The sequence below is a fragment of the Corella eumyota genome, chromosome 4, assembly GCF_963082875.1.
Source record: "Corella eumyota chromosome 4, kaCorEumy4.1, whole genome shotgun sequence".
Lineage (NCBI taxonomy): Eukaryota > Metazoa > Chordata > Ascidiacea > Phlebobranchia > Corellidae > Corella > Corella eumyota.
In genome coordinates this window covers 10,164,054-10,191,662 of record NC_137493.1, presented here as the reverse complement: position 1 = coordinate 10,191,662, position 27,609 = coordinate 10,164,054, and the positions used below count along the sequence as shown (strand labels likewise).

General features: G+C 29.3%; 6 protein-coding genes across 9 annotated transcripts; 3 read left to right on the top strand and 3 right to left on the bottom strand.

The window, feature by feature from the left end:
• The first annotated feature begins 784 nt into the window (after nucleotides 1-784).
• Nucleotides 785-7,059, top strand: LOC145749701 (uncharacterized). 3 transcript variants are annotated; one of them, XM_082565531.1, is made up of 11 exons: nucleotides 785-1,961; nucleotides 3,111-3,140; nucleotides 3,331-3,408; nucleotides 3,679-3,851; nucleotides 4,304-4,492; nucleotides 4,763-4,851; nucleotides 4,932-5,088; nucleotides 5,277-5,397; nucleotides 5,488-5,636; nucleotides 5,752-5,908; nucleotides 6,641-7,059. In XM_082565531.1, exons 1-11 carry the CDS (start codon nucleotides 1,109-1,111, stop codon nucleotides 6,649-6,651), a joined length of 2,007 nt encoding a protein of 668 aa, XP_082421657.1. In that variant the 5' UTR covers nucleotides 785-1,108; the 3' UTR covers nucleotides 6,652-7,059. The 3 variants fall into 3 exon arrangements, with proteins under 3 accessions (XP_082421657.1, XP_082421658.1, XP_082421659.1); XM_082565532.1 differs by lacking the exon at nucleotides 3,111-3,140; XM_082565533.1 differs by lacking the exon at nucleotides 4,304-4,492.
• Nucleotides 7,060-7,898: 839 nt separating this feature from the next.
• Nucleotides 7,899-13,207, top strand: LOC145751341 (sperm-associated antigen 16 protein-like). Its single transcript, XM_082567457.1, has 16 exons — nucleotides 7,899-8,038; nucleotides 8,745-8,791; nucleotides 8,925-9,029; nucleotides 9,422-9,546; nucleotides 9,652-9,720; nucleotides 9,788-9,856; nucleotides 10,246-10,353; nucleotides 10,424-10,541; nucleotides 10,669-10,881; nucleotides 11,008-11,141; nucleotides 11,438-11,581; nucleotides 11,677-11,862; nucleotides 12,053-12,179; nucleotides 12,263-12,328; nucleotides 12,473-12,599; nucleotides 12,742-13,207. Exons 1-16 carry the CDS (start codon nucleotides 7,999-8,001, stop codon nucleotides 12,915-12,917), a joined length of 1,854 nt encoding a protein of 617 aa, XP_082423583.1. The 5' UTR covers nucleotides 7,899-7,998; the 3' UTR covers nucleotides 12,918-13,207.
• LOC145751342 (uncharacterized) lies at nucleotides 12,594-15,921 on the bottom strand. Its single transcript, XM_082567458.1, has 8 exons — nucleotides 15,780-15,921; nucleotides 15,350-15,435; nucleotides 14,794-14,900; nucleotides 14,620-14,720; nucleotides 14,451-14,559; nucleotides 13,303-14,358; nucleotides 13,018-13,187; nucleotides 12,594-12,912 (listed from the first exon to the last, which is right to left on the bottom strand). Exons 1-7 carry the CDS (start codon nucleotides 15,882-15,884, stop codon nucleotides 13,021-13,023), a joined length of 1,731 nt encoding a protein of 576 aa, XP_082423584.1. The 5' UTR covers nucleotides 15,885-15,921; the 3' UTR covers nucleotides 12,594-12,912; nucleotides 13,018-13,020.
• Nucleotides 15,922-16,109: 188 nt separating this feature from the next.
• Nucleotides 16,110-17,775, bottom strand: LOC145751343 (mediator of RNA polymerase II transcription subunit 4-like). Of its 2 annotated transcripts, none has more exons than XM_082567459.1 (8): nucleotides 17,611-17,775; nucleotides 17,444-17,521; nucleotides 17,135-17,273; nucleotides 16,938-17,043; nucleotides 16,705-16,817; nucleotides 16,456-16,555; nucleotides 16,325-16,377; nucleotides 16,110-16,247 (listed from the first exon to the last, which is right to left on the bottom strand). In XM_082567459.1, exons 1-8 carry the CDS (start codon nucleotides 17,679-17,681, stop codon nucleotides 16,137-16,139), a joined length of 771 nt encoding a protein of 256 aa, XP_082423585.1. In that variant the 5' UTR covers nucleotides 17,682-17,775; the 3' UTR covers nucleotides 16,110-16,136. The 2 variants fall into 2 exon arrangements, with proteins under 2 accessions (XP_082423585.1, XP_082423586.1); XM_082567460.1 differs by having other exon boundaries at nucleotides 17,667-17,766.
• Nucleotides 17,776-17,923: 148 nt separating this feature from the next.
• Nucleotides 17,924-20,577, bottom strand: LOC145751340 (dymeclin-like). The gene has a single exon (XM_082567455.1). It carries the CDS (start codon nucleotides 20,522-20,524, stop codon nucleotides 18,458-18,460), a length of 2,067 nt encoding a protein of 688 aa, XP_082423581.1. The 5' UTR covers nucleotides 20,525-20,577; the 3' UTR covers nucleotides 17,924-18,457.
• Nucleotides 20,578-24,145: 3,568 nt separating this feature from the next.
• Nucleotides 24,146-27,073, top strand: LOC145750800 (ATP-dependent DNA helicase Pif1-like). The gene is made up of 5 exons (XM_082566877.1): nucleotides 24,146-24,232; nucleotides 24,507-25,032; nucleotides 25,076-25,711; nucleotides 25,856-26,418; nucleotides 26,954-27,073. Exons 1-5 carry the CDS (start codon nucleotides 24,146-24,148, stop codon nucleotides 27,071-27,073), a joined length of 1,932 nt encoding a protein of 643 aa, XP_082423003.1.
• The last annotated feature ends 536 nt before the right edge of the window (nucleotides 27,074-27,609 follow it).

Here is a 27,609-nt window from a genome sequence, read left to right as displayed (position 1 = left end):
CAGTTAACACGACCCACAATTGTTAAAAAAAACTTATATGTAGTTATGCCCAAGACTATGCTTTTTTATTAGCCCAAGACTATGCTTTTTCTACATAAATAGTTAAGACACTAAAAAGACATTTTTTGTTCATTTGGTTTCCAATTAAAATCAATAAAGCAAAACCTTGAAATAATAGTTTAACAGCTAAACTTGAACTTTTAATTGTTGGATTCAAGCTGCAATAATTAAAATATTCCTTGTGAAAAAACCATGGTTTAAATCTAAAAAAGTAGAATTTGCGTTTTAAGAAAAAGGCCGGGAATTGCCCAGCTTCGGGCTACATAGGTATTTACCTTGCTGTAATTAATAAAAAAATCGTTTAGTCTGCTTTGTCTTAAAAACAGTTGAGGTTTGTAAATGAGAAATTTTAACAAGATGGGAGTTTAAAAACCAACAAGTAAGTTATTATATGTTAGTAAAATAAAATATCGTCGTAAACAAAGACAATAAAAATGAAATATAGTAATAGAAATCAATTGTATTATAAATAACTTAGCAGTAAATAAACATTATTGTAAAAAACCTAATGAATAAAAATAATTTTGTTACGCTAATTATGCTTTTTACGTCACTTCCGCCAATTCAATATTTCATGATGTTTTAATGATTCATTATAACATGGAGGGGAGATTATTTTTAAATACTTTAACAAAGGCAATTTTATACATACATTAGTTTTACCTAACATGTTTAAGATTAGCAATAGGCTTAAAAAGTCATATAAATTATTTTAAATATATGTTTAATTTGTCTTACATGAGCTGAAAGTAGCGTGTGATAATTATTACTTTTCAGCCTAGTGGTGTACACGACATTTAAATTCTATAATTACTGCTTACTTTATAATTTTAGTGCTAGCAAAAGCCAGCGTAAATTTTTATGTCAGATTAAAACTTTCAACGTAGCTTTTACAGATTATCAAAAGTTATTTAAAAGGGCTTCACCCGAAAGTAACAAAACATTTATAAAAAAAGGTTTATATTGTTTAAACCACACAGAATGTGTTGACATAAGGTATGATTTTAAAAAAGAAGTTGTTGATATTTTCTGTTTGCAACGTTCTTCAATGTTGGCTGATAAAATTATGAATTTCGATAAATATTCAAACTCCAACACTTCGATAGTAACGACAAAAAAAAGCTCACCTTTGTCGTTGCACAACCCTGGTAATGATATTGCCGATAACATTGAATCAAATCATCTAAAAAAAAATAAAGCTACAAAATTGGATCGTATTGAACAAAACGGCCATATACCTTTAAAATATCATTCTAAATCCGAACCATTACCTATCGCAAGGGATAAAGTTTGTTTAAAAAAACAAACAAATTCCAGCAGTTGTACAAAAAGTTCAGTTCAACCTAACGATACCAACACGGACGCGAAAATATCTCATTATCCAATAAATTTAAAAATATTTGATCGATGTCCAAGTAACCAACGACAAGTCTTACATGCGGTGTCTTGTCAAAACAGTTATAACCAATTCGTTAGGTATGAATCAAACAATTTTAATCTTACTCACAATTCGTTGCATAGAGCGTTTTCACAGCCAACTCAGTTCGTAACAAATAGCGAGGAAAATATTTTAAACGAGAGTGGCCTTTCGTCGCGTTGGACATATCCACCACCGGTTTGGGTACGAAGTAGTAAATTTGCAAAGGTTAATGGAAATGGCGAAGGATATACAGGACTGAATGTTGTTGGGTCCAGAAAAATAAACCTTGGTGACGACTTAAACAGAATGTTATCAAATGATAGGCAGCTAGAGTCCTGCACTGCAACAAAAGAAACAAGGCAAGAAGAGAGAAAAAAAAGTACTTGTAAAAGATGTTGTGTTCGAAATCGTAGCTTACTGGCATTAGTCGTTATTCTTATTATAATCACACTGTCCACACTTTCAGCATTGGTGTATTTTGGTAAGTTGAAATTTTATATTTTAAATCACGATTTTTAAGGTTCGTGCAATTTTTTAAGTTAATGTTGCTAATATTATATAACCAAATAATTTGCATGAAAATTTAAAAAAAAGTTAAAGAAAACTAAAATTACTTTAAATTTAAGTTCATTTTATATAACACAGTACTGTTTTTGCAAACTTTGGCACAAATGAATTTTTATTATTTCAAAATCGCCATTGAGAATTAAGTTATAACGACTGGATCGGCACAAGTAACTATAAAAATACCTTTATTTAAACAAAATCGACCAGTTTATAATTATTATAAAAACAAGCTATAACACCCCCGGGCACCAAAACGAATTTAAAATATTCCTGCTTAAACTTCTCTTAGTAGAATGCCAATTGCTACCTCAAAAATATTATTTTTGAAATATTTAAAAACGTGTCTAAATTAATATTTCAATCAAAATGCAATATTATTAAAGTTGTGCGTTTTTAAGCTCCCCGTTGTTTGAAAGTAATAAATTATAAGTTTTCTATTTAAACTAATTTTAAATGGGCAGTCGGCACGTAAAATTTATTGTTATAGCTTTGCAAGTTTTTAGCTTAACTATTCTTTGTGTATTTCTGAATCGGTTTATTTTAAATTAGTATTATTTTATTTTTAAAAAATATCTAGCTTAATCAAATCATGCCGCTTATTTAATCTATAACAGTATTAAATGGTTTGGAAAAGAAATTAGCAAAGCTTTAAAACGAAGTAATAACAAATGATAATACAAAATTAGTAAAAAATACAGAACAAATATTAGTTACTATTTAAAAATATAATTAAAAATTTAGCCAGGAAACTAGATATATATTAAAAAGGTTTGAAATAAAAAAAAATAGGCAAAATTACTTTAACTTTGCTACAAAAAAAATCTTAAATTTTAAATTGTTAATTTACACCACAAAAAATTTAAAAATAAGCATACATTATAATAAAAAAGATTTACTAAGAAAAAAAATGTATTGTAAATAAAAAAACGGAAAAAAATGTATTGTAAATAAAAAAACGCAAAAAATATTTTATTTTTTTGTTACATGGTAGGCAATGTTATACTTTTAAAACAATGCATGATACAATTTTATTCTTTAATGTTATTTTTAATTTACTCTTTAGTTCTTTTTGGAAATAAAGTCGATAAAACCGGTAAGAAAAATTGGTGCTCATTATCTTTTTTTTAAACTAAGGCAAATTTTATTTTATTTTTTATTCTGTTGTAAATTAAAAACTATTTTTTTATCTCTTCGTTTAATTTTTTGCATTTTACGCATTTCAATTTTATATTTAAATAGTTGAGATATTAAATTTAATCTATTTTTTTAAATATTAATTAAAGGTGCTACCTCATTTGTCACAACAACAACGATTTTGCAATCAACAGATATTTCGACTGTTAAAATTATTCTTAATCAAAGTAAGTAGCCACCTTTTAACCAATTAAAACAGCGTGACATTTAAAAAAATTAAAATTGTTATAGCATAAAATATTTTAACTTTGTTTATGATAAATATTTAAAGTTAAAAACTAGTAAAAGCATAAGTTAAAAACTAGTAATATATTTTAAAAATTTATACGCCAATGTTTAAAATTAATAATGTTTATATGATTCGCAAAATATATACCATTGACCATTTTATTCACCTTTGCAAATACCATATGTTGCAATTTTTAATTTTTTTTTAGCTTTGTATTGCGGTACCATACCCGATTTATATCTTAATGATTTGGGTACTCGTTCATTTGTATCACCTAGGCCCGATTTTATTACCCAACTTTTCCAAACTGATGCAAGGATCAACGTAACAAGTCGTATCGTGGGAGGAGAAAGCGCCAACATTCTTCAATATCCATGGCAGGTATGAACAAATATGATTTTCTTACAGTTTTAAACTACTAAGATTTGTAGTAATTTACGTAATGTCAATGAATGTTAAGTTTAGTAATATGTTTGAGCATGCGTCTTGGTTAAATGCAATTTATTTTAAAGCGCAAGTATATGGAATGCATTAATATAAAAAGAATATGTTTTTTTTAACTAAACAAAAATTTTATTTTAAATTAAACATTTGCGATATCTAAATTAAAGCAACCTTGTCATATCTAGAATACCAATTTTAAACAAAAAAATAGTTAAAAATTATAACGCAAAATTTAACTTCTGAATTCGAAACAAAAAATAGCTTCACCTGTTTATTTAAAATCTATTTCGTGCTACAAAAGGTCAGTAAGTCATTAGTCATTTAAATAATTATTATTATTGTTATTATAATTTTGGCCAACGGCAGCATTTGTACATCATATATCACAGAATAATCAATATGAAAATACCGAACCAAATTTATCAACATACAATCCCATTGAGATATCATCGCCATTTGTTGGCTCGGGGGGTAATGAGTCCGACACAACGACTACTAATGCCATTTTTCATCAAGTTAGTATTCAGTCAAGGGTTGTTGGGGGAAATGACTCCCCTCGTAAAAAAATTCCTTGGCAGGTATACTTTTTTATGCTTCTCTGAATAACAACATCATTTTTTTCTAAGAAAACATATTTAATAAAGATTATTGCCTAAAAAATAAATATTATTTCTTGTTATTTCATTTTTATGTGCATGTTAAGTTTTTTTTTCGATTAGCATTCTTTTGCTTAAACCTTAAGTATTGTTTATTTTAAATAATTTTTCTTTTTAGGTGTAAAATAAGTTTTACCTACATATCATTTAAAAATTAATTTTATAGTAATATTAATTATTAAAAAAATTTAGGTTAGTTTGTGGTATAAAAAGGGAGTGACTTGTGGTGGTTCAATTATATTAAACAATTGGATTATTACAGCCGCCCATTGCACTTACTTGTAAGTAAATTTTACAAATCCCATGACATTTTAAGTTATAAAAAGCATTCAAAACTTAGTTTTATTTTATTTTTTTTAAGAAAACATGAACCGTCTGATTGGAAAGCTTACTTTGGAATGACGTCGTTATTGCAAAAAGGAATTCCCCCTTCAGAAGCAAGAGAAATTATTCGTATAACACAACATCCAAAGTACAAACAAGATCAAACTTTTGACTACGACATATGCCTGATGAAGGTATTTTTTTATATTTAATCGAACATTTATCTTTTGTATTTGAAAATTTATACGTTATCTAAATTTAGAGTTAAAATTGATAAATCTTTTAAGCTACGCAGTCATGTTTTAATATTTTAAAATCGAGCGAAATTGTGTCCTTGTACAAATTGTGTTAAACTAAAATTATAAAAATTTTACATTTGCAGTTAAAAAGTAAGTTAATTTTTTCGAAACACATTCAACCAATATGCATTCCTCCTTCGAGTTTTACATTTAAGGCTGGTATGTCTTGTTTTGTGAGTGGATGGGGGTCAACGGATCCATTAGGTGAAAATACGCTTTATTGCTTTTTTTAGCTTAGAAAAAATATTCACAAAGCCGTAAATAATTTTAATTATCAGTTGATTTTAATATCAGGCTATACGCCTCATCCTGACATTTTACAACATGCGCAAATCAATATAATTGATACCTCCACATGCAATCAAATGACTTGGTTAAATAGGATGGTTACACAAAGAATGATTTGTGCGGGAAAGCCTCAAGGAGTCCGGGATGCTTGTCAGGTATAATTGTAAACTTGTAAAATATATATTTATTGTGGTGATAACAATAATACACATATTTTAAATATAATTATAGTATTTTAAAGTATCACTAATTACTGAATTTATTTCACAGGGTGATTCGGGGGGTCCCCTATCGTGTTTTATTCCCGAGAGGGGTGTGTGGATGTTAGCTGGAAGTGTGAGTTGGGGAGTAGGGTGCGGGCAGCCAAGGTACCCAGGTGTTTATTCAAACACAACCTTTTTTACAGATTGGATTTGGAATACTATTGGTTAGTGATAAATATATTATTTGTCCATGAACTTCAACTATATTTCAAGAAATAATTGCGCCATATCCGTTTTAAGTGTTATCCCTGTAATTGTTTAATATATAATTCGCCAAACCTCATTTTAAGCTGATTCGATAATACAAAAAACCAAGGCTTCAGAACAACCTGTATTTCTATGCGGACTAATACCTTAATTAATAGCCTGTCAAAAAATCTAGATTTGTAACCCATAATTATCTAAGATTACGTTACTCGAAAAATGTAGATGTAATTTGTGTCTGATGTTTTTTTTTCATTACTATCCTATATTTATTAAATTCGTAATGTGTTTAAATTTTTTTAAATTGTTAATACGACTTTATGATAGACACCTTAAAATACCAAAGCTATTTTTTATCAGTTTGGTACTGTGTTTCATTTTTGTATAAGTTTCATTCAAAATAAATAGGACTATTTTTAAAAAGAAATTAGGCTAATTTGTTTGAAGCTAAGTGTTCTAACAACTGCTTCCGGCATGCATGTTCAACGGCTGAAAGGTCTTGCGCGTTTTTAATTATAGTATTTAAACACCTGACGTGACGTCGCTGTTTGAAACAAATTTCTAAAATTGGGATTTCAGCAATACTTTTATTTGCTTCACTTTTTCAAAATGTGTAATATTTAATAGTTAAGTTGGCCAAACTTTGTTAGACTATGTAATAAAATAATAATATCATATCTTACTACTTTCAGGTAAATCCTAAAGAAGAATTTATTTACCCAAATTCAATCACAAATGGTTTCGCTGATTTTATTTATACATTGTTGACAAATTAAAACTTTTATGTCCTCTGCCTAATAGTGCCGACATTTGCTTTATTTGTAATATTTGTGCCTATATGCCTTCTTCAAATGTATTCTAACGTATAGTTTGATTTCTTCATGTCAAGGTTTTGTATATTTTTAAACACAGCTATTAACCAATTACCAATGTTGTTTTGGAGGGTTTTTATATCATAAACAACGAAATTCAATATTAGCTATACATCTATTTAAATAGTTTTATCTTTAAAATCGTTCTTTAGTAAATATATTATTAAAGATACTTAGTATTTTAGTAAATTTTATATATAATTTTATGTTCATATTGGTCACTTGCAGTTTTATTTAAAGTTATGCCCTAAAAGTAATAAAACTAACATTTTGCTATATAGTTTTGTTTATCAGTTGCTAAGTCGTGTGTAGCAATGTTAGGGAAAATTAATTATAGTCTAGTGTAAAAAAGTTTAAGTGTAAGGAAGGTAAGAATTTAAAAAAAAACGGTAACTTTAAAGTGCTAGTTTTAGTAATTCAAAATGTATCAGGTCTCTCACACAAATTCATTAAACCGAGCACATAATAATTAAAATGTTTCCTAAATTAACGCAAAGTTAAATTTAAACAACAATTTAATTTCGGAAGTGCTAGCTGTTAGCTTACTTCATAGTTTTTTGGAAACAATAGTATGTGGGCATCGCGTTGTTGTGGCTAACACTAGATGCGCCACACTCCAACACCTAACATATAGGCAATCTCAGGCTATTATATGTATCTATGTAATAATCAAGATAGCGTAAAACAAAAAAGTTTGCGTAAGTAATCTACCAGAAAACCATTAAACGACGTACATAGCCTATTTCTAAAAACTTAAATTCATAAAATGACAATTTACCTAACTTTAATTTTTTTTAAATTGGTTGGAGGTCACTTCTCAGAGTGGAGTTTGTGTAGAAGAGGTTTATATAAAATGTATCACTGCTTTCGGCAAATTACGGTTAATTTTCGTAGAATGTCAGTAATTTATAAAAAAAAAATTGCTAAGCATTTGTCTTCAATCTTAAAATAAATGCAAATTTATTATTTTATAAAAAAGCACAAATAATAAAAAATTAGGATGCCTGCCGCTAGCGGAATTATTGCATTCTATTTAACAACCATAGCAACCGAAACAATTCCACCAATAACTGAATAAAGGTAAAACTCAAGAGGTTTTGTTGAAAGTAATTTTGGTGTCGTAATTAAATAAATTGTTAAATAGATTTTTTTAATCTAACTTATGTTTTATTAATATAATGGCATCGGAATTCGAAGATAAGCCCTTTTATTTGGAACGTAAGTATTTAACTAGTGTTTAATGGGTTTGGTGGTTGCCAGAAGCTTCTCACGGCCGAAGCTTCTGGTCCCCGGTTTGGTGACCATGCCATAAAATAATTAAAATCTTTATGTAAACATTAATACTTTTGGCATGTTTTAAATCATTAAATTGATTTTGTCATTTTTTCCCGTCGCATTGTTGTAATATTAATTGTATATCGTATTTATTATTTACTTTTATCAATGCGCGAAAAACCAAAATAAAAAAAAAAAAAACTCACATTTAATGATTTACTGACTTAACTTTACTCTGACAGTCTGACACTCGGACAGTCTAAGCTCAGTACTTAACATTAAACTTAGGATCAACAAAAGAAAAAATAATGAAATGTGATAACTAACACCTTTATTATTTACCCAACTAATCCATTTAAAAAAAGTTGGATTTGGTGTCCATGTCAATGCCATTACTTACTTAAAATTTTTGTTTTAAATCATTAGGTTGATTTTGTCATTTTCTCCTGTCGCACTAATGTTACATTTATTGTATATATATCTTTTTATTTACTTTCACTAAAAATTAAAATGTATTTGTATGTGATTACTTGCTCTTGTAGTTATATCTAAAAATATGTGTATTTAAACAAGTTTAGCTATTGTTAATGTTTAAACTGTTTTGGATAGGATAGAATATCACCTATACTTAAAATTTTTTATTAAACAGATGTATCTTTAACTTTGGATTCTGACGATGATTATCAGTATGAAGAGGTAGGTTATAATATTTGGACCAGAATAACTAGTTTAATCCCATTTTTAGTAAGTAAAATCTCACATTATTATTAGAGTTTAACAAAATTTTTATTAATCACAATTAGTAATAGAAAATAACCAATTTTTTTAGGTACCAGTGGATGACAATTTAAGTATAACCAGATCAACTATTTATGAAGATTTGGATAAAGCAGTCTGTTCAATAGAGGAGGCAAAGCAACATGAAGAAGCAGCGGTAATACAAAAATTTAATTTTAAATTCTATACAATATACACGCTGGTTTAGTTTTTTAGGGTTTGCTAATATAGTAAATTTCTGTTTTTAACCTTTTTAATTGTTTTACGCTTTAACTAAAGTATTAAATCATCATTTTTTTATATGTTATTTGATAAATTTAAAAGTACCTTAAAACAAAACACTTTTTAAAATCTGATAAAAAATGTGTATAATATAATCCATTTTTCAACAAATAAGCTGATTGTTATTTATGTGGGATTACCAACTTAATATAAGCCACCTATACTAAATAAAAAAGTTAACATACTATTTAAAAACTTTAAATAGAACATGGGTTGCTTGGTTCAAGTTTTTGACAAGGGATATCTGATAACTTTTAACTTAATTAGGTTAAAGTGGAAGAAAAGCTTACAACATCATTAATTCACAAACCTGAAGTTGTTGATGATTTTGTTCGAAATTTTTTATTGAAAATGGGACTTATGAAAACATTAGATTGTTTTCAAACTGAATGGTTACAATTTTTTTATAAAAAATATTTAATTAATTTCTATTAAATACTTTTAAAAATTTGAAATAGAATTATATATTTTTTTTGACAATAGTTATAACATTACAGGTATGAATTACAGCAAAAGGGGTTGCTTAACGAAGAAGATGTTTGTGTAGTTGCCGATGCTTACAGCAGGCAGGTTTTATTTTAAAAGTTTTGGTTATAAAGTACTTAAATTAAAATACTTGTATGTATTGTGTAGAAATGATTGCCTAAATGAAAGTGTGAGCAAACTGAAACAAGAATTGCAAGAAAGTAGAAAGGCAGCAAGGTGTGTTACAGGTTTTAATTTGTATTTTTATTTTCTGGGAAAGGGACAAGTTGACTCTGAATTTCGCCTGAGTGTTAGGGATACTTTAATACCCTAACTTTCTAAGTTTTATTGTTACTTGGCTAACGGCTCCTAATTTTTTTGAATTATATAAATTTTTCTTTTATGTTTAATATACTAATGACATCATCACCATGTACTTTTAAAGTCAAGTCTTGCCTTGTCCAAGGCCAAGTGTAAATAATTTTGTTTTTAACACTATTTTACCTTTTTTAAAAAAGTACACTTCAGATTTGGTTTGTTAATAAATAAATATTTTAACTAAAAATGCACGTATTAAGATATTGTTTCGAATTTTACATTTAATATATATATACCTAATGTTTTAGTAAATCTAAGGAGATTTATGTAAAACTTCAAAAAGAAAGAGATTTTCATAAAATTCACCACAAAAGAATTGTCCAAGAAAAAAATCAGCTTATTACAGACATAAAAAGGTGAATAATAACTGTGAAAAGTTATGCTTGGTTTTGTTACTTGCATTTTTTAATTATTTTTTATATTTAGACTAAAGAATCATTACAATTCCTATGAACCTACCCTAAGACAGTTAAAACACAAGTATGAGCTTGCAATAAATCAAAAGATGTTAACCAAACTTGAACGTGATCGAGCTTTAGGACAGGTGAACACAAATATATTATTGTATCGTTTTATTTTCAAAATTACCAACTTGATGTGACTCTGTTTAGGTAAAGCTTTTGTCCCAGTCTCATTTATTTTTAATAACATTATTTTTTTACCTTCGACAGGTGACAGGTTTACAAGCTACTTTGAATAATTTACAAAATGGCCAAGACAATAAAATCCAGCCTGTGTCAGGATATAGATTGGAGCGAATAGGTGAACAAGATGGTCCAACACAATTGACATTAAAAGAGGCAAGGGGAAATAATACTGAAATGAAAAATGTCAATACTAAAAATTTTGACAAGTCAGCAATGAAATCACCTAAACATGAGAAAGTAAATGTTCCAGAATGTATTTAATATACTTAAAAAATTGCACAAAAAACTAAAATAGTTAAATTTCATGAAATTAAATATTTTAAAGATTTGTGGTTATGATTACATTTAATATTATGTTTACAGAACAGTGAATTTCCTACAGATTCGAGAGTAAATCCTTATTTAACAAATTTAAAAGGAACCCCTGCCCATCTTACTAGAACTGGAGGATTTCGACAAACTGGTTCAATCCATGCTCATGACCTAGCAATCAGCAAGTAAGTTTTCACTAAAAATATCTGGTTATGAATGTTTTTGTTTTGTTACTTTAAAACCAAGAATTAAAAAAAATTTTTAACATACTGTTGTGGTTTTAAAAAGTGCTTTAATTAAAAAATTCTTAAATTAAAATTCAATGTCATATACTACCAACAGATAAACAAAACATGTATAGGCCTACTTTCAAACTTGCAAAGGCAACGTCTAAAAGTTGGACTTTGGTTTTAAAAACTACAAAGGTTAAATTGCCTTAATAATATTGAAAACAAATTTAAACATATCCTTAATACTCTAGTGTTGCTCTTCATCCTCGGAAGAAAATAGCAGTTACAACCTCAGATGATCATCTGTGGAAGATGTGGGCCATACCAAGTGGTGATATTATTATGACAGGAGAAGGGCATACTGACTGGGTTTCCAGCTGTGATTTTCATCCCTGGTAAATAATTTAGATAATTTTAATATGTAAAAAAAAATTTAAAAAAAATCTAAGTTGCTGCAATTTTTTCACTCTTTTTAACAAAATTTTTAAAGTGGAAACAAGTTGGTTACTTCAAGTGGTGATTCATCTTTAAAAATTTGGGATTTTTCGAAAGCAATGTGTGTACAAACTTTTGAAGATCACACTCATGCAGTATGGGATGTATCTTGGCATTCAAGTGGTGATTTTATAGCATCTTGTTCCATGGACAACACAGCGAAAGTATGGGATATTAACAGGTATGCATGTTGTGAATCATTAAAGTTTAAACTATTTAAAATAATATGCTTTGGCCCAGTATTCCTTGTTCAAGTTTACTTTTAATTATTAATTTTTACATTTATTGGATGTGGAGTTTTATAAAATATGACATTTAACAACTTAGTGGACTATAATAAAAAACAAAGATTTCTAATATTTGTTTTACAGTGAAAAATGTCGATCAACTTTAAGAGGTCACACTGACTCTGTTAACAGTATTCAATTTCTCCACTTTGCAAATACTCTGCTTACAGCTTCGGCAGATAAAACATTATCACTATGGGATGCAAGAATGGTAAAAAAAACTCATGTCACAATAGAATATTTTTTGGCTCCAATGTCAACATTTTATTAAATCATTTTTTTACCGCAAAACAGGGATTATGCGCACAGACATTTTATGGCCACATGCACTCAATAAATCATGCCTTATTCAACTTTAAGGTTTGTTTTTATGTAATCTTAATCACAAGAATCATTAACACCTGTACTAAATAAACAAAAGTTGCAAATCTAAAGTTGTTATTAAGCTTAATATAATAACTTGACTTATAACTTGTAACACCAATTTTATGTTATATTTATTAGGGTGACACCATAGGTTCATGTGACAGTTATGGTATAGTAAAGTTTTGGGATGTAAGGCATGTTGCTCCTATGATGACAGTTGATATTGGACCTCATCCAGGAAACAAAGTTGCATTTGATTCATCTGGTAAGTTTTAACAGTTAACTTTAAACAAAAAAATTATACATCTGAATATTAATTGATTGTTTTGCGAATAATGAGTCAATCATCCAACATTTTTAAGAACCAAATACAGTTTGTTTTACTTTGCTTAAAAAATTTTTTGCAGGGCATCTTTTAGCTGTAGCCAGCAATGATGGAACAATAAAAATAATTGAAGTTGGAACTTGTGAGGTGACGATGTTAGCTGGGCATGAAGATGCAGTACAGGCAGTTGATTTTGATGTAAACGGACAATTTGCTCTTTCTGGTGGTTCCGATGGAACTCTTCGTTTGTGGTCTTAAAAATACAAAATAACAATTCTCCTATATTTTTAACTTGTTAGTACAGAAAAAACACCACTTAATAAATAATATAGTTTTAAAAATAAAATGTTTCATATACCAGTTATTTTTTTCTTCTTCGAGCACGCAGTTTAGTTCTTCCTGGGTTTGGTGTTTGTTGGTCAATACCTCCAGACCCAAGGTGAAACATTGGGGAAGGTGTAGTTTGTTGAGGGTTTGGTGAAAATGATAGTGCATGAGTAAAAGGTGAACTCTCTAGGGTATTTGTTTCTAATATAAAAATGGTTTACCTTCTTTGTTGAATAACTTTTAGCATTCATTTTAAGTAACACATTTTTAAACAACTTAATATAATTAACAAACATGATTAAATTGTTATACTTACTAAGATGTGATGGTGTTCCACTGAATGTAAATGACTTTTGCTGGTTAGAAATATTTGATTGTAATTGTTTCTTTGGAGTCAAATATGAAACATTTGGCATATTATTAAAGTAAAAATTGGAAGCAAAAGCTGGATTAGTGGTTTCTTTGGACTTTGGGCTATCTTCGGAACCAAACAAATTTAGGGATTTATTACCTAATTGGTTTTGTAACTCGGATTTAAAAAAATTTGAGTTATCTAAAAGTTTTTTTGAAAAATTAAATGTATTATCTCCCTTTTTTTCTCCAAATTGAAATGAATTGCTTTTATGGAATGGCAAGGCTTGACTGTTTATAGACAAAGACTTCGTTTTAACAGTCTCATCCTTGGAAAAGTTCACTTGATTATCATTGAAACCCAATGTATGGTTGTCTTTAAAAATAATGGTATTTGCAGAGCATTCATTGTTTTTGATGCCAAAAGAAAATAGATTTGTGCCTGAATTAGTTTTATTACTATTTTCTGCACTAACACCAACCTCAAGCAATGTTTTTGATGTGATTTTTTCTTCATTTATAAGTGGGTCTTTCTCAAAAGATGGTATCATTATACTACTAGATTTAGTATTTTCTGTACCAGTGTTATAACTACTTGATGGTAAAAATTGACTAGGATTCACGCTTGATGAAGTTGTAGAAGCAAATAAAAAGCTGGCTTTATTGTTTGCAAATAATGTAGTAGTGGTAGCAGAAGTTGTATTAGAAGCAGTAATTGTGCTACAAATGGTGGAAATAGTTGTGTTATTTGTAGTAGAGTGAACAAAGTCAGTGGTTTTTAGAAGTGAACTCAGAGTCACAGATTTGTTTATTCTTAACGCTGGTGGATCAGGTATGTCGTTTTTAATGATGGATTTCCTTTTATTGGCCGTATTTTCAGGGGAAGATTTAAAAAGTGGTAACAGTCTTGAATTGGTTACAGTTGGTTGCGTAGTTTCAGATACATTTATAGAAGTAACAGGTAAACTGTTTTTCAGAAGCAATATGTTCTCTAAAGACGCAGAGCCATTGTCAGCAGATGCTGCAGGTTGTAAACAGAAATTTATTAAATGGTACCAAAAATGTTTTGCATATAATTTTTTGTATCCTATGAAAAATTTTGGGGCAACTTACTAGCTGAAGAAAGTACATTTTGTTCCTTTTTCTCAAAAATATCGTTAAACTTGTCATCTTCAGAGCGATCCGAAATGACATCGGCAAAAACTATTTTTTGCCGCTTGTACTTATTTAATAGACAAAAAACAGTTATTTTATTTTTATTTTATAAATAAAACCTACTTACTAGAGTAAATTTTTTTTGCTTGGATTGAAAAGTTTTGTCTTTTTTTAACTTTGCAGTTTTATTTCCCTTGAAGGAGAAATATTCTTTAGTTTGCATCTTTCCTTAAATATTATTACAAAAAAGTTTATTTATATACTAAAATTCGATGCCAAGTTACACTATAATGTGTCTTACCAGCCTTTTTAAACAGTGTGGTTATATTACTGTTAATTGCTCCCTGACTTCGTTTTACATTTAAATGGTCCCCATTTTCTTTAACATGTTTAAAGTTTTTTTTGATTCTGTAAAATTATTAATTAAATAATTAAAATGTTTTTTTTTGTATATATCTTTATCCCTGATGTAAGAAGGTCGAATGCGCGACCTAAACATAGAATAACAACTGTTACCCCGACCTAGTCTCAGGTTGCCCGTGGCAGTTTGGAATTGTATAGATTATAATTGCCCGATAATTATGCTGCTGATTAGTGCTGGCTCAGCAGGAGTTTACACCGTTTATAGCGCCTTACTTAAGGGCGCTACAGCATAAGAGCAGTGGGGATTAAACCCACAACCTCATATGGTGTAGCAAGTGTTCTTACCACTATACCACGCTGCCGGTATGTGTTATTGCTATTTCTATGTACTAAATAAAACTTTAAATTTAATTTTCTTTTCAATGACAGTATAAATAAAAGGATGATTTTAAAAATATTATGATAGTTTTGTTTCTTTTAGGTATTTTATATACCTGGATTTTATTTTAAGATCATTTAATTCATCATTTTTGGGTAATAAGTTGTCGAAAACCCCCTTCTGTTTTAAAATTTTCTCTTTCTGCAAAAAAAAGAATCACAGTATAAGGCATGCGATTTAATTCTTACAGGTACCTACTATTAAAATATAATTTAAAAATATTTTCATGTTTAAAATAAAGCTGTTGGGTAACATTATAGTGGTTTTATGTGTTTATCTAGTTAAATGAAAATATTTTAAATTAAATTTTTGAGCTTAGTTGAAGTTAAATAGCTATATTAAGAAACAGTTTTTTTACACATCTATTAAAATAAAAAAAACAAGAACATGATGTTAAACTATTAGGAAAACCAGAGCAAGCTATTTTACTTTGTGAGTAAACGAAGCTGTCTAGAAACATATTAATATTTTTAAAGAACTTTTACCTTTACTTTTTTTGATGAACTCATGGAAGAATCAAAAGGGTTTCTTATACAATAGTTTTCAGAGTAGCATTGATCAAATTTTCTTTTTTGGAAATTAATATCCATATTTTAAACAATTATTTTAAAATCTAATTAACGTAATTTACAAATTCTAAAAGAACAAGTATAACATAAAATTGGCTAAGCACTATCTGAATATTTGTGAAAAATGTTAAGTTATAGAAACAAATTTGTCTTTATCATTATAAGCTAGGGATCAATAGTATCAATATAAGCTATGCCCTAAATAATAAAAAAGACACATTTTTTCATATTCTAAAAACAGAATAAATTTGTCCAAAGTGTTTTTTTGCCCATTTAGTCATTGGCAAAGCTGGAATCAGATGAGTCTGAAGAGGTAGAGTCAGAAGATATTACTTCTGTTTCTTCTTTACCATCCAAACTAATACTCAAATTATTCATTTTATCCTAAAACATAATAAAAAATTGTATTGTGATGTTTATTTTCTAACAAGACATTGCAAAAAGTTCTATTTAAAACCGACCTTTTGTTCCCACTGCGCATCGAAACTTGAAAAATATGGAAGTTGTATTCCATCTACATGTAATATATTAAAAGTTAAGTAATAAAATAGTGTGTATATATTGTTAACTAATATTTAAAAAAAATTTTAACCTGTGCCTAATTGGGCTGGTGGCTTTAAAGGAGGCTCACCATCTATTGAAGTGTTCAAATTGCTTAGTTGACCCAAAAATCCACATCTCATTTCAATGTTCTTAACAAAATGTTGTCAAAAAAATAAAAAATAAAAGATTAATCCGCTTTACTATAGTTTATGATGTTAAACAGGTATATAGATTTTTTAAGTGCTATAAAGTGCTTTTAACAATCACTTTAAACAAACTGTTAAATTGCAAAAAATACCCTCGGATAAGGTCTTCTAACATCCCCTGGTGTCCAGGTAAGGGGGGCAGCTGTACAACAAGATGCACTTATCTTATGTGCATATTTAATTATGTCCTCCGACAAAACATCATCTAAAATCAAAGATTCTATTTAAACATAAAAAACTTTAAATAATAAACCACTTTATTTAAAGTAGATTTTAAAAATTAAGTAAAAAATTATACAACAAAAATGGTTTAAGCAAAACCTACTTTTATTAGCATTTTCATAGGTTTTTAGTTTATCTTTTGCATGGTACAGGGCCGTAGCAAGTAAATTTTCTGCATTTTTAAGGTGCTTTTGTAAACAAGAAATATTCTAAGCAAAAATAAAGATATTTACTAAAAAAATGGCTTTATTTTAATATTAATAGTATTTTATTAAACAAAAAAAAATAAATATCAATAACTGTATTTAGAATTTCTATTTCTGTTTTTGCTTTCTTAATTTTTATTCCAGTTATTTGTTGTTCTTTTGCAATTGCGGTTAGGTCAGCTAGTTGACTATGCTTTTGCAAAAGTAATTCAGTTAATTGTCCAACATCCATACTAAAAATACACAATTTTTTTTTAATTTTAAACTTGATATATTTATTTGGAAAGTGATTCTTGGCTTATATGCAAGTAAGATAGTAATTAAATTTTTCATTTAAATATAGAGAACCCAAGTTTAGGCAAACAAATAACACAAAAGCATTTAAAATGGTATTTTTACTTACACAAATACTTTGTTATTATCAAATGATAGTAATATTTTTTGCTTTGAGGATTGTTGGGTCAGGGTCTCCAATAGTTGTCTAAAAAAATTTCAAAAGTAAACCATAAAATTATGCAAAAGTTTTATTGACTGGTTATTTTTTCTAGCTTTTAGTAAGTAAAATAAAACCTCGTTATAGAATCTATATCTTCCACAATGACCAATATTTGTGTTTTCGTACTTACACCACAACCATTCATGATTATATCCCTTATGTAGCTTTTTGGTTTAACTAGGTTGCAAAAAAAACTGTAACCTATTGCATTTTTAGTAAATTAATCTAAACACAATAACTACATATATTAAGAAATTAACATAAATATATTTCTAAATTTTAAAAAATTTCCATACTAAAAATAAATATGATGGAATAATATTAATTAACTGATACAACCATAAAACTTAATTAGCAAAGAATAAAAAAAATCATATTTTTACAACAAATTGTCTTAAGTTATAAAATATTGGGATTAGCAAAAATTTAATACAGCAGTAAAGGCAGAAATTACTTTTTAAAACCAGAGATGTATATAATAAAATACACAAGCTATTTGTTAAAACACCAGTACGCTTCTAGTTTCTTTACTTTAAATATTATCTGTGTAATTGAAATATTTACTAGGTAAAAATGCCTATTTTTTAAAATTACATTATTTGTCTAAAAATTACAAGTTTCACATGTTAAAAATGTATTAAAACTAAAAGCTTTAAAAAATCTAAAAAAACTAAGCAAATTCATAATATGTGTTGATATGCTGTTAGGTTATTTTATATTCGATCAACAAAAATCTATTTCTTTTACTATAGCCTATACATTTAATTTGCAGATTGTTTATTGAATATAGCCTATACATTTAATTTGCAGATTGTTTATTTGAACCATTGTTGCTTATCTCAATAATAAAAAGTTAAATATATTTTTTTGTTTGCTTTAGAAATTTTTTATTAAGTTCAGTAAAAATCACTTTCACAGGTCTTATTCTAAAGTGAACAATTGTACACAACCCGGGTTCCAATATATTCCACTTTTGTTAAAAACCAAAGACCAAACATAGGGCACAAAGAACTCTTCTGGGCAGTCTTCTTCAACATAACGAAATTTTAAATCGGGGAATTTGTGCAAATGATGACTAGGCAACTGCACACAGGCATTCCTGATAACATCATGAATTTCCTCAACTGACATTGGCTCTTGTTTTAATTCATTAACTCTATCAGAAAAAAATGAAATAATAGTTTCAATGTTTTGTAGTAAATCATGAAACCTTGTATACTTTTGTAGTTCCACAAACGCTTTCTTTTTATGCAATAAGGCATAAACAAGGTTGACATTGTATCGCAAAGATTCAGCTGTAAGACATGAGTTGATTATTTCTAACATCATTCGTATTACTTCTTCTAGTGTATGTAAATCTGTTTCAGTTTCCATGTTAATCATAACTGAAGCTAAAGAAGAATCGCTTGTGGTAATATTGGTATCTGTGTTGCCAGTAATTTCAGAAATTCGCTTATGTTTTTTGACGAGAAGCGTAATTAGGCTTAAAATTCTTTGAGTAGTGTAATGGTTTAATAAACGAAAGAAAGATGACATATTGGCAAGGGCTGCTAAGCAATTAGTGTGTAAATACTGATCTCGAACTCTACACACATTGAACTGTATAACCCGAATAAGAACAAGGATGATAAGATCTCCAAGACTTACATTTACTAATATTCGTTCTGTATACCAGGAAGTATTTTTAAGTTTAATTTCATGAACACTTCGATTGAAGTGATCGTCTTCAGTCAGAATAAGAAGAATAATAAGTGACATATAAATGTGATGTGAATTTTTAATAGATGCTAAATACAAAGTGTGTAACAGTGGCAAGATTAAACTCTCAATGTCAGTTATTGATAACACATAAGACCTTACTTCAGGATTACCATGCAGCAAAAAATAAAGTAGTAATGTACTAGACTCATTATGTTGAGATTGGTACAACGTTGTATATAAGCGAGAAAAGTTTACTCGAAATGATGGCTGAGTCTCTTCGTTTTTAATTTTCGTTAATTGTCTTCCTTGTATATGACAAAATTTGTAAAAGGCATGCTGATATGGGTTTTTAAAAACAATGTTGTTGCTATCACTATAATCATTATAGTTGATTAAAACTAAAAGTAATAATGAACTTTGTTGTCCTAAGCAAGGCACTATACTATCTGTTTCAGTTACAACATTTTCTTGATTTTCATGCGAACTTACTGCATTCCATACACTCGACGCGAGGGCACTTGTGACACGAAACACCAAGCTTGCATGTTGTCCTGTATTTGGTTCAGATTCCGCCGGCGAAGCTCTTTGCTCAATAAAATTTTGTAGAAGTTTTTGTGAAAATAAATTAATTTTTGCCCCACAATCGCTTGTTGTAAACAGTTTATAAATACTACAATCTTGTTTAGAAAATGGTTTAAACATTTTAACTGATAACAAGGTAAGAAGTGTTTTTATCGATTCCAAATGCAATTGATAAGTAAAGTCTAAAATTGGAACATCTATTATAATATCCATTAAAGCTGTAATTAAACCCTGAGCTAAATTTATTTCACCCAAAGAACCCATTAAAAAACCATTTGCCAAATCTTTGTTTTGTTCTGCAAGAGACTGAGATTCAAACTGTTCCAATATTTTAACCTCGGACATGTTTTCAGCCATGAATTTGCACAAATGGCCTACAATAAAAAGTGCATTATAAGTTTGCCAAACAAACAGTTTGTTTTCACATTCTGCAGAGGATTGAACTTCCGAAGCACGATCAAGAAACACTTTAATTAAAGAAGTAAAATTTCCAGTTAAATGGTTATGGGCAAACAAAGATTTGCAAAAACATTCCAACTCTTCCTTTAACTGAACTTGCCTTTCTCTGCTATTTAAATTCAATAATGTGAAAGAAAATAACTGATTCCATATAGGATCATTTTTAGATAGAGGCAATTTACTGGAAAATTTTATTAAAAACTTATTTTCTTTTAATTGAGCATTACTGCTGCTGGTGATTCCCATAATCAAACAGTTAAATTGTTTAATCTATTTTTGGTAAATGCCAGTGAGCTGGTAGGAGCCGGGCTTGCAACAGGGGTCGCAGGTTTAGTTGGCACATGTGCCAAGAATTGGCACAAAAAATGGCAAAAAATTTGAGTTTTAAAAATCAAAGTTTGTTTATGCAAAACTTAAATTACCAGCCCTTTTAAAAGTCGCATTTTTATATGTGTTATAAAAAAATGTATATAATTATTGAAAAAAGTTTTAGTCGTCTGGTAATATTAACAAACTAACGCTGAAAATTAATTATCTTGTGTGTTGTTTATTCGTATATCAAGTGTCCTTATATTATTTAAGGTTTAAATTAAATGTGTTTCTCTGATTGTTGCAAAACTAACACCATTTAAACTTAATTTTAATTCCAAAAAACTGGTACGACTATTAAACAGCTTTTGACCGCATCATTACGTATAGCAAACAAATTCGCGTACAACGCGGTGACGACTTTGCCGTTGAAGTTCAAAACATCGAACCAGGTTTATTATAGGCCCGAAAATATTTTAGTTTTTTTTTGGGGGGGTGGGGGGTTTCGCGCATTGATAAAATTAAATAATAAATACGATATACAATTAATATTACAACAATGCGATGGGAAATAATGACAAAATCTATTTAATGATTTAAAACATGCCAAAAGTATTAATGTTTACACAAAGATCTTATAGTATATTATGGCATGGTTTAATTACACTTTTAAACTCAGTACATCTATCTATCTATTTATCTATCTATATATATGGATTTCTAAATTTTGTGCGTTCCATTACGGAACAACTACAATTAATTGTGACTCGAGTTTTTGCCTATGGCTGGGATATATGTTCTTTTGTGGAATTGGCTTATCACTTTTTTAATGTTTTATGAAAGTTAGCCGTAATAAGCATAAATATATTTTAATTTGCCCCTACGTTTCTTTCTATTATTTTAAAGAGAACGAGATAAATGTAAAAAACGATCGCGTGCGTTGTTCTTCGAGCGCATGCGCTAAAAAGAATGTAATTTTTCTCTTTAAAATTTCGCACCGTTTCTTTTTAATATCACGACAGAGAAGCAAAAACCACCTGCAAATAAATGTAAAAAAAGGAAAATTAAAAATTTGAAATTTTTTGACTTAAAAAACATGTGGATTGAACAGGTGCAAATTAACGATTTTTAAGTGCGCATTTATTCCATTACGCACAGACTAAGTGAACAGTTAAACGAACAAATGGGACTGTTGTTGAACAATTTTATAATTACTTGCATAAAGAATATTTATTGTACAAGAATTGATATTATGTTTACATCGTTTAAAGTAATATAGGTTTACCTAAATGTTGTAAAAAATTAGACATAATTTTCAGTTTAGCGATAAATTTATCAAATAAATATTTTTTTGTTTACACTTATTTATTAATCAGGTTTCGTTTAAAGTATTTAAATTTTTGGGGATCGCCGAAAAACTTGGTGGGCTATTAATGTTAACCGTATTTGGGCATTAAACAAAAAGTATACAGTTTTCGGGCATTAAACATGTATAAATTTTTTATAGTTTTAGAACTTTGTTCTAATAATGCAATTTTATAAACTTTTTTACGCATAGCCTATAGCTTTTAAATCGGACTTTTACATAAAAAAAAAGTTTTACATTGCCGTTAAATGTTATCTTAATTTTGTTATTTAGTTTTTTTTGTGTAAATAAAATGCCTTACACTAATAAAAAAATAGTAAAAGGAGAAAAACCAGTGCGTTAGTTAACGCTAAAAGTTTTTCGGTGTCCACGAAGTGCGCTCTGTATTCGACAGAAGTATTTTCCGCCAATCAGAAAGTTATACTGCAAAATATTGGTGTTTTAAATGTTTAATATATATTTTGCAAAGCACGGCTTTGGCATCATGAATCTAAAAACTTTTGCTGTTCAGGGGGTAAAATTGTACTACAACCATTTCCTATGTTACCACAAGTGTTTGCCAATCTGTGAAAAGCAGATACATTAAATGCACGAGTTTTTCGTGATTATTCCCGACAACTTAATAACGCGCTTGCATTAATTTCACAAAAAGTTAAACTTCCTCCAAATCCGTTAGGTCACCATAATTGGAATCCAAGCGTTGTAATACAAGGAAATTGTACAATTTCATAGGTCCTCTACAAGGTGATTTTAATTCACCCAAATTTGCACAATTGTATATTCACGATCCTGACCATGATTTCGAAGAAGCGTCGCTGCGACTTGCAAATATACCTCTTCCGTCTTCTACTACAAAAAACCAGCGCCAGATACTTTTGGAATTATTAAAATATTACAAAGTATTGGAGCGAAATTTGTGATATGTGAAAGTGCCCGACCACAAGTCGAGCATGTACGACGTTATAATAAAAGTTTTAAGGAAGTGTCTGTATTTGTTGATGATGAACCAGGAAGACGAGACTCACTTCTTCATCTTAGAGAAGGCGGATTACAAACCATACAAGACACGCACAGATCTGCAAACCCGCTTTATTTTATTCTCCTTTTTTTCACAAGAAAAAGACGGATGGCATTTGGAAATTAAACACGTAAACCCAACAACCAAAACTGCTACAAAAAAGGGAGTCGTTGCAAGAGAATTTTATTGTTATCATCTTCAACAGCGTTTACGACAGTCGCCTTCTCTTTTTCAAGCCAAACGTCTTTTTCAAGAATATTGCTGCGTTGCGTTTGCAACTGCTGAAAATCAACGCCTATTTTACATTCGCAATAATCAAAAAAAGATTCGTGCGAAATTGTATTCAAATCTTTGTAATGCCGTACATTCACACGATGTTCATTTTTTACCACTTTCGTTTTCTGGTGGTCCCCGCGACAAGCATCGCAGGTTTCAAGATGCAATGGCAATAGTTTGTAAATTTCATAAAGCGGATTTATTTTTTATTTTTACATGTAATTCCAATAGGAAGGAAATTACAGACTCTCTATTTCCTGGCCAATCTCCCGCTGACCGGCCTGATATTGTAACAAGGGTGTTCAATGGTAAATTAATTGCATTAATGGAAGAAGTAAAAAATAAAAATCTTTTTGGAAAAATTAGTGCTTATATTTATACTATCAAATTTCAAAAAAGGGGTCTTTCACATAGTCACATTTTGCTTATACTCGATGAACAAGATGGATTAAGAACTTGTGACGATGTTGATAATGTAATTCTTGCAAAACTTCCTCCAGATCCCAATTCTTTTTCTAATGAATCTTGTGAGCAAAAACAAGCTGAACGTTTGCAAAATATAGTTTTGCAAAACATAATTCATGGACCATGTGGCTTTATTAGAAGCAACTTGCCGTGTGTGAGAAATGGCGCATGTAGTAAAGGATTTCCAAAACCGTTTATACAACGTTCAGTTTGGAATGAGAATACAAACTATCCTTTGTATATGCAACGGTCTCCCGAAGAATTTGGACGACAGGTTGAATACAAAAGGCAAATCATTAACAATAGCTGGGTGGTCCCTTTTAATCCATACTGCACTTTGCGTTATGAAGCCCATATTAACGTTGAATCTTGCACTTCTTCCCTTGCTGTTTAGTATCTTTTTAAATACATCCATAAAGGATCTGATAGAGCGATGGTAAAAATAACACAAGAAAACTTGGCTCAAACAAAAAACGAAATCGACGAATATCAAGCCATGCGGTCAATTGGGTCGAGCAAGGCATGTTGGCGACTATTTTCTTTTCACATTAGTAAGCCTTTTCTTGCTGTACAAGCGCTACGAGTTTATTTACCAAACCAGCAACTAATATATTTTAAAGAGGGCAATGAAAAGGAAACTGTTGAAAAAGGGCCAAAAGCTACAGAATTAGACATGTTTTTTCAATACAATAAAATCAATTCTAATACTTCTATTACGTATTGCGATTTCCCAGAATATTTTACTTACACCAAAAATGTTTGGACAAAAAGAAAAAATCGTTCTTTAACCATAGGCAGAATATAATACTATTCACCCACTAACTGGATATGTATTTTACCTAAGAATTTTATTGCATCATAGCCATTGCAAGGGTAAATCATCATTTGATGCTTCGAAAATAGTTAACTTTTATAAATGTGATACTTTGCAAGATGTGTGTAGAAAGCTTGGTGTATTACAGGATAACAATGAGTGGGAAAACTTACTTACTGAAGCAGAACAAACAAATATGTGTCCTCAATTAAGAGAACTTTTTGTTACGATTTTGTTGTTTTGTATCCCTGCAAACCCTGCAGAACTTTCCAATAAACATTATTTATACTGGATAGACGACTTTCAGAATGGATCAGATCAAATTACTGAAAGTTTTTTAAAAGTTTTGGTCTTGCATGATTTTGAAAAAAGACTTAACAATTATGGAAAGAATTTATATGACTTTGAACTACCAATTATTACTCCGGATGAGCGAGCAAAGGCACATATTTTTAATAACACTATTACAGATTTGCAACTTTCGTTAATGATTCAACAGGAGTTAAGTTACGACTGGGATACACGAATTGCGAATAATTGTTCAAATAGCTCAATCTCTTACTCAAGAACAAAGCGAAATTGTTAGCAAAGTATCACAGTCGCTAAAGAAAAACGAGCCTCTTGCTACTTTTGTTGACGCTAGGGGAGGTACAGGAAAAACATATATGCTTAATACTTTGTTGGCAACAGTTCGCACCTCTAACAGAGAAGACAAAGTTATAGCATTAGCTGTCGCTTCTAGCGGCATCGCTGCTACGTTGCTTATTGGTGGCCGGACATTTCATTCCAGATTTAAAGCTCCTCTACATTGTAATCAAAATTTAACATTTTGCATCTCAAAACAAAGTTCAACAGCTAAACTGATAAACATGGCAAAGGTTATAATATGGGATGAGGCACCAATGGCAAATAAAAGTTTGCTAGAGGCACTTGATCGCACGTTGCAAGATATAATGGATAATAATTTGCTATTTGGTGGGAAAATTGTAATATTAGCTGGAGACTTTAGACAAATTCTTTCTGTAGTTAAACATGGATCACATACACAAATTATTAACGCCTCATTTAAAAAATCAAAATTATGGCCAAGTATCAGCGTACACCATTTATCAAAAAACATGAGAGTGTTACTTAATAGTAGTAGCACTGCTTTACTTAAATTTGACGACTGGCTGTTAAGACTAGGTAATGGAAATATAAATTACTTCAAATGCACAGATTATATAGAATTACCCCCTGAACTTTGCTTTTTAATTGATGATAGTACGAAAACAACAATAAAAAAATCGATGCTTCAACAGGTCAAATGAATTTACCCAAATTTTTTAGAACATTGCCATGATCTTAATTGGATGACAGAAAGATCAATTTTAGCTCCCAAAAACATTGTAGTTGATGAAATAAACTCCGTCGTGTCAAATCTATTTCCTGGCATTATGTTTGTTTGTACAAGTGCAGACAGTACAGAAGAAGTAAATGATTGTACAAGATTTCCAACAGAATATCCTAATTCTTTAAATATAAATGGACTACCACCACACCAACTACATTTAAAAATAGGTATGTCAGTTATTTTGTTACGAAATCTTAATCCCAAAGACGGTTTATGTAATGGAACAAAACAAATTGTACAGGGAGTTCAAAAAACTTATTTACTAATAGCCAAAATTGCTTCAGGGGAAAATGCTGGTAGAGAGATTTTTATACCTAGAGTAACACTGCAACCATCAGATCACGATTTTCCTTTCCAATGGAAACGTCGTCAATTCCCAATAAGGGTTGCTTTTGCAATGACTATTAACAAAAGTCAGGGCCAAACATTAAAAAAAGTTGGTATCTGGTTGGAGGAACGAGTTTTTACGCATGGGCAGTTATATGTTGCTGCCTCAAGGGTAGGCAACCCAAATAAAATTAAATTTTCTATTAAAAGCAAATCTGGGTTTCCCCCAACAGCAACACGAAACATGGTGTATCGAGAAATTTTGTAAATTAATGAATTTTTAAACAATTTTGCTGAAAATATTTAAATAAATAAACCTTCAATATGTAAAATACTTTTTAATTGGGATGTTTGATTTGACACGAACTATTGTAAATAGTGCCTAATTATTTTTTATTTATTTTTTTGCAAATAATAAAGTAATCAATTTACAAACAATTTACATTCAAAATATTGTTGAATATGGAAGAAATGCTTCAGAGAATTAATCAAACAAAGAATAAGTTAGAACTGGATATAAACAGAGCCATGGTTGCGTTTTTAACAAATAAAAAAGAAACAGGCGTACAAATTTTAAACGAAATTTTGCAAACCGTTATGGAAGATTTGGAACAATTAAAAGATTTATAGCATCTCAGCATAATCAAAATCAAGTCATGATCACTAAACTAAATAAAGAATTAAACAATTTAAATAAAAATAAAAAGAAAATGAAAATAGATATTAAAGACAAAGATGAAAACTTGCTGGTACTTTCTCAAGAATTAGCAAATTCAATGTCGGAAGAACTTTTAGGGGATCTAACCCCAGAAATTTCGGATGTCTGATTAAAATCCTTTTATTTATGATAAGCGGTGTTTATTTAAATTATTTTTTATAAAGAATTGCTCCTTTTGTTTCGTTTTAACTGTATCTCATTTAAATTGTAATCGGTTTTAATCGTGCTTTTTTAAAACAAAATCTTTTTTAGTACTTTCGGGTTTAAATAGTTCATTAAATAAAGATAGCAAAAAACGCATTTTTTAAACATTTAAAATTATTTAAAGCAGACTTTTACCAGTTGAAAGCAGGCCACGTTCGACTAGTGACGACGTGTGCGTTAAATTTAAATAGGGGCAAATTTATTTTTAATCAAATTTTAGAATAAAAAAATTATTAGTATATAAGGGGGACTAATAAGAGCAATTTTCCAAAAAGAATATTTTATATAGGCCGTGGTAAAATTGGACTGGTCTTAATAGATAACTGTACAACATAAGTGCCACACGAAGTGTGGCGGGTCCACTAGTTTTAAATAAATATATTAGCTATCCGTATTATTCAATTGAGTTCCCCTTTAAATTTATGAACAATTTAAGATAAA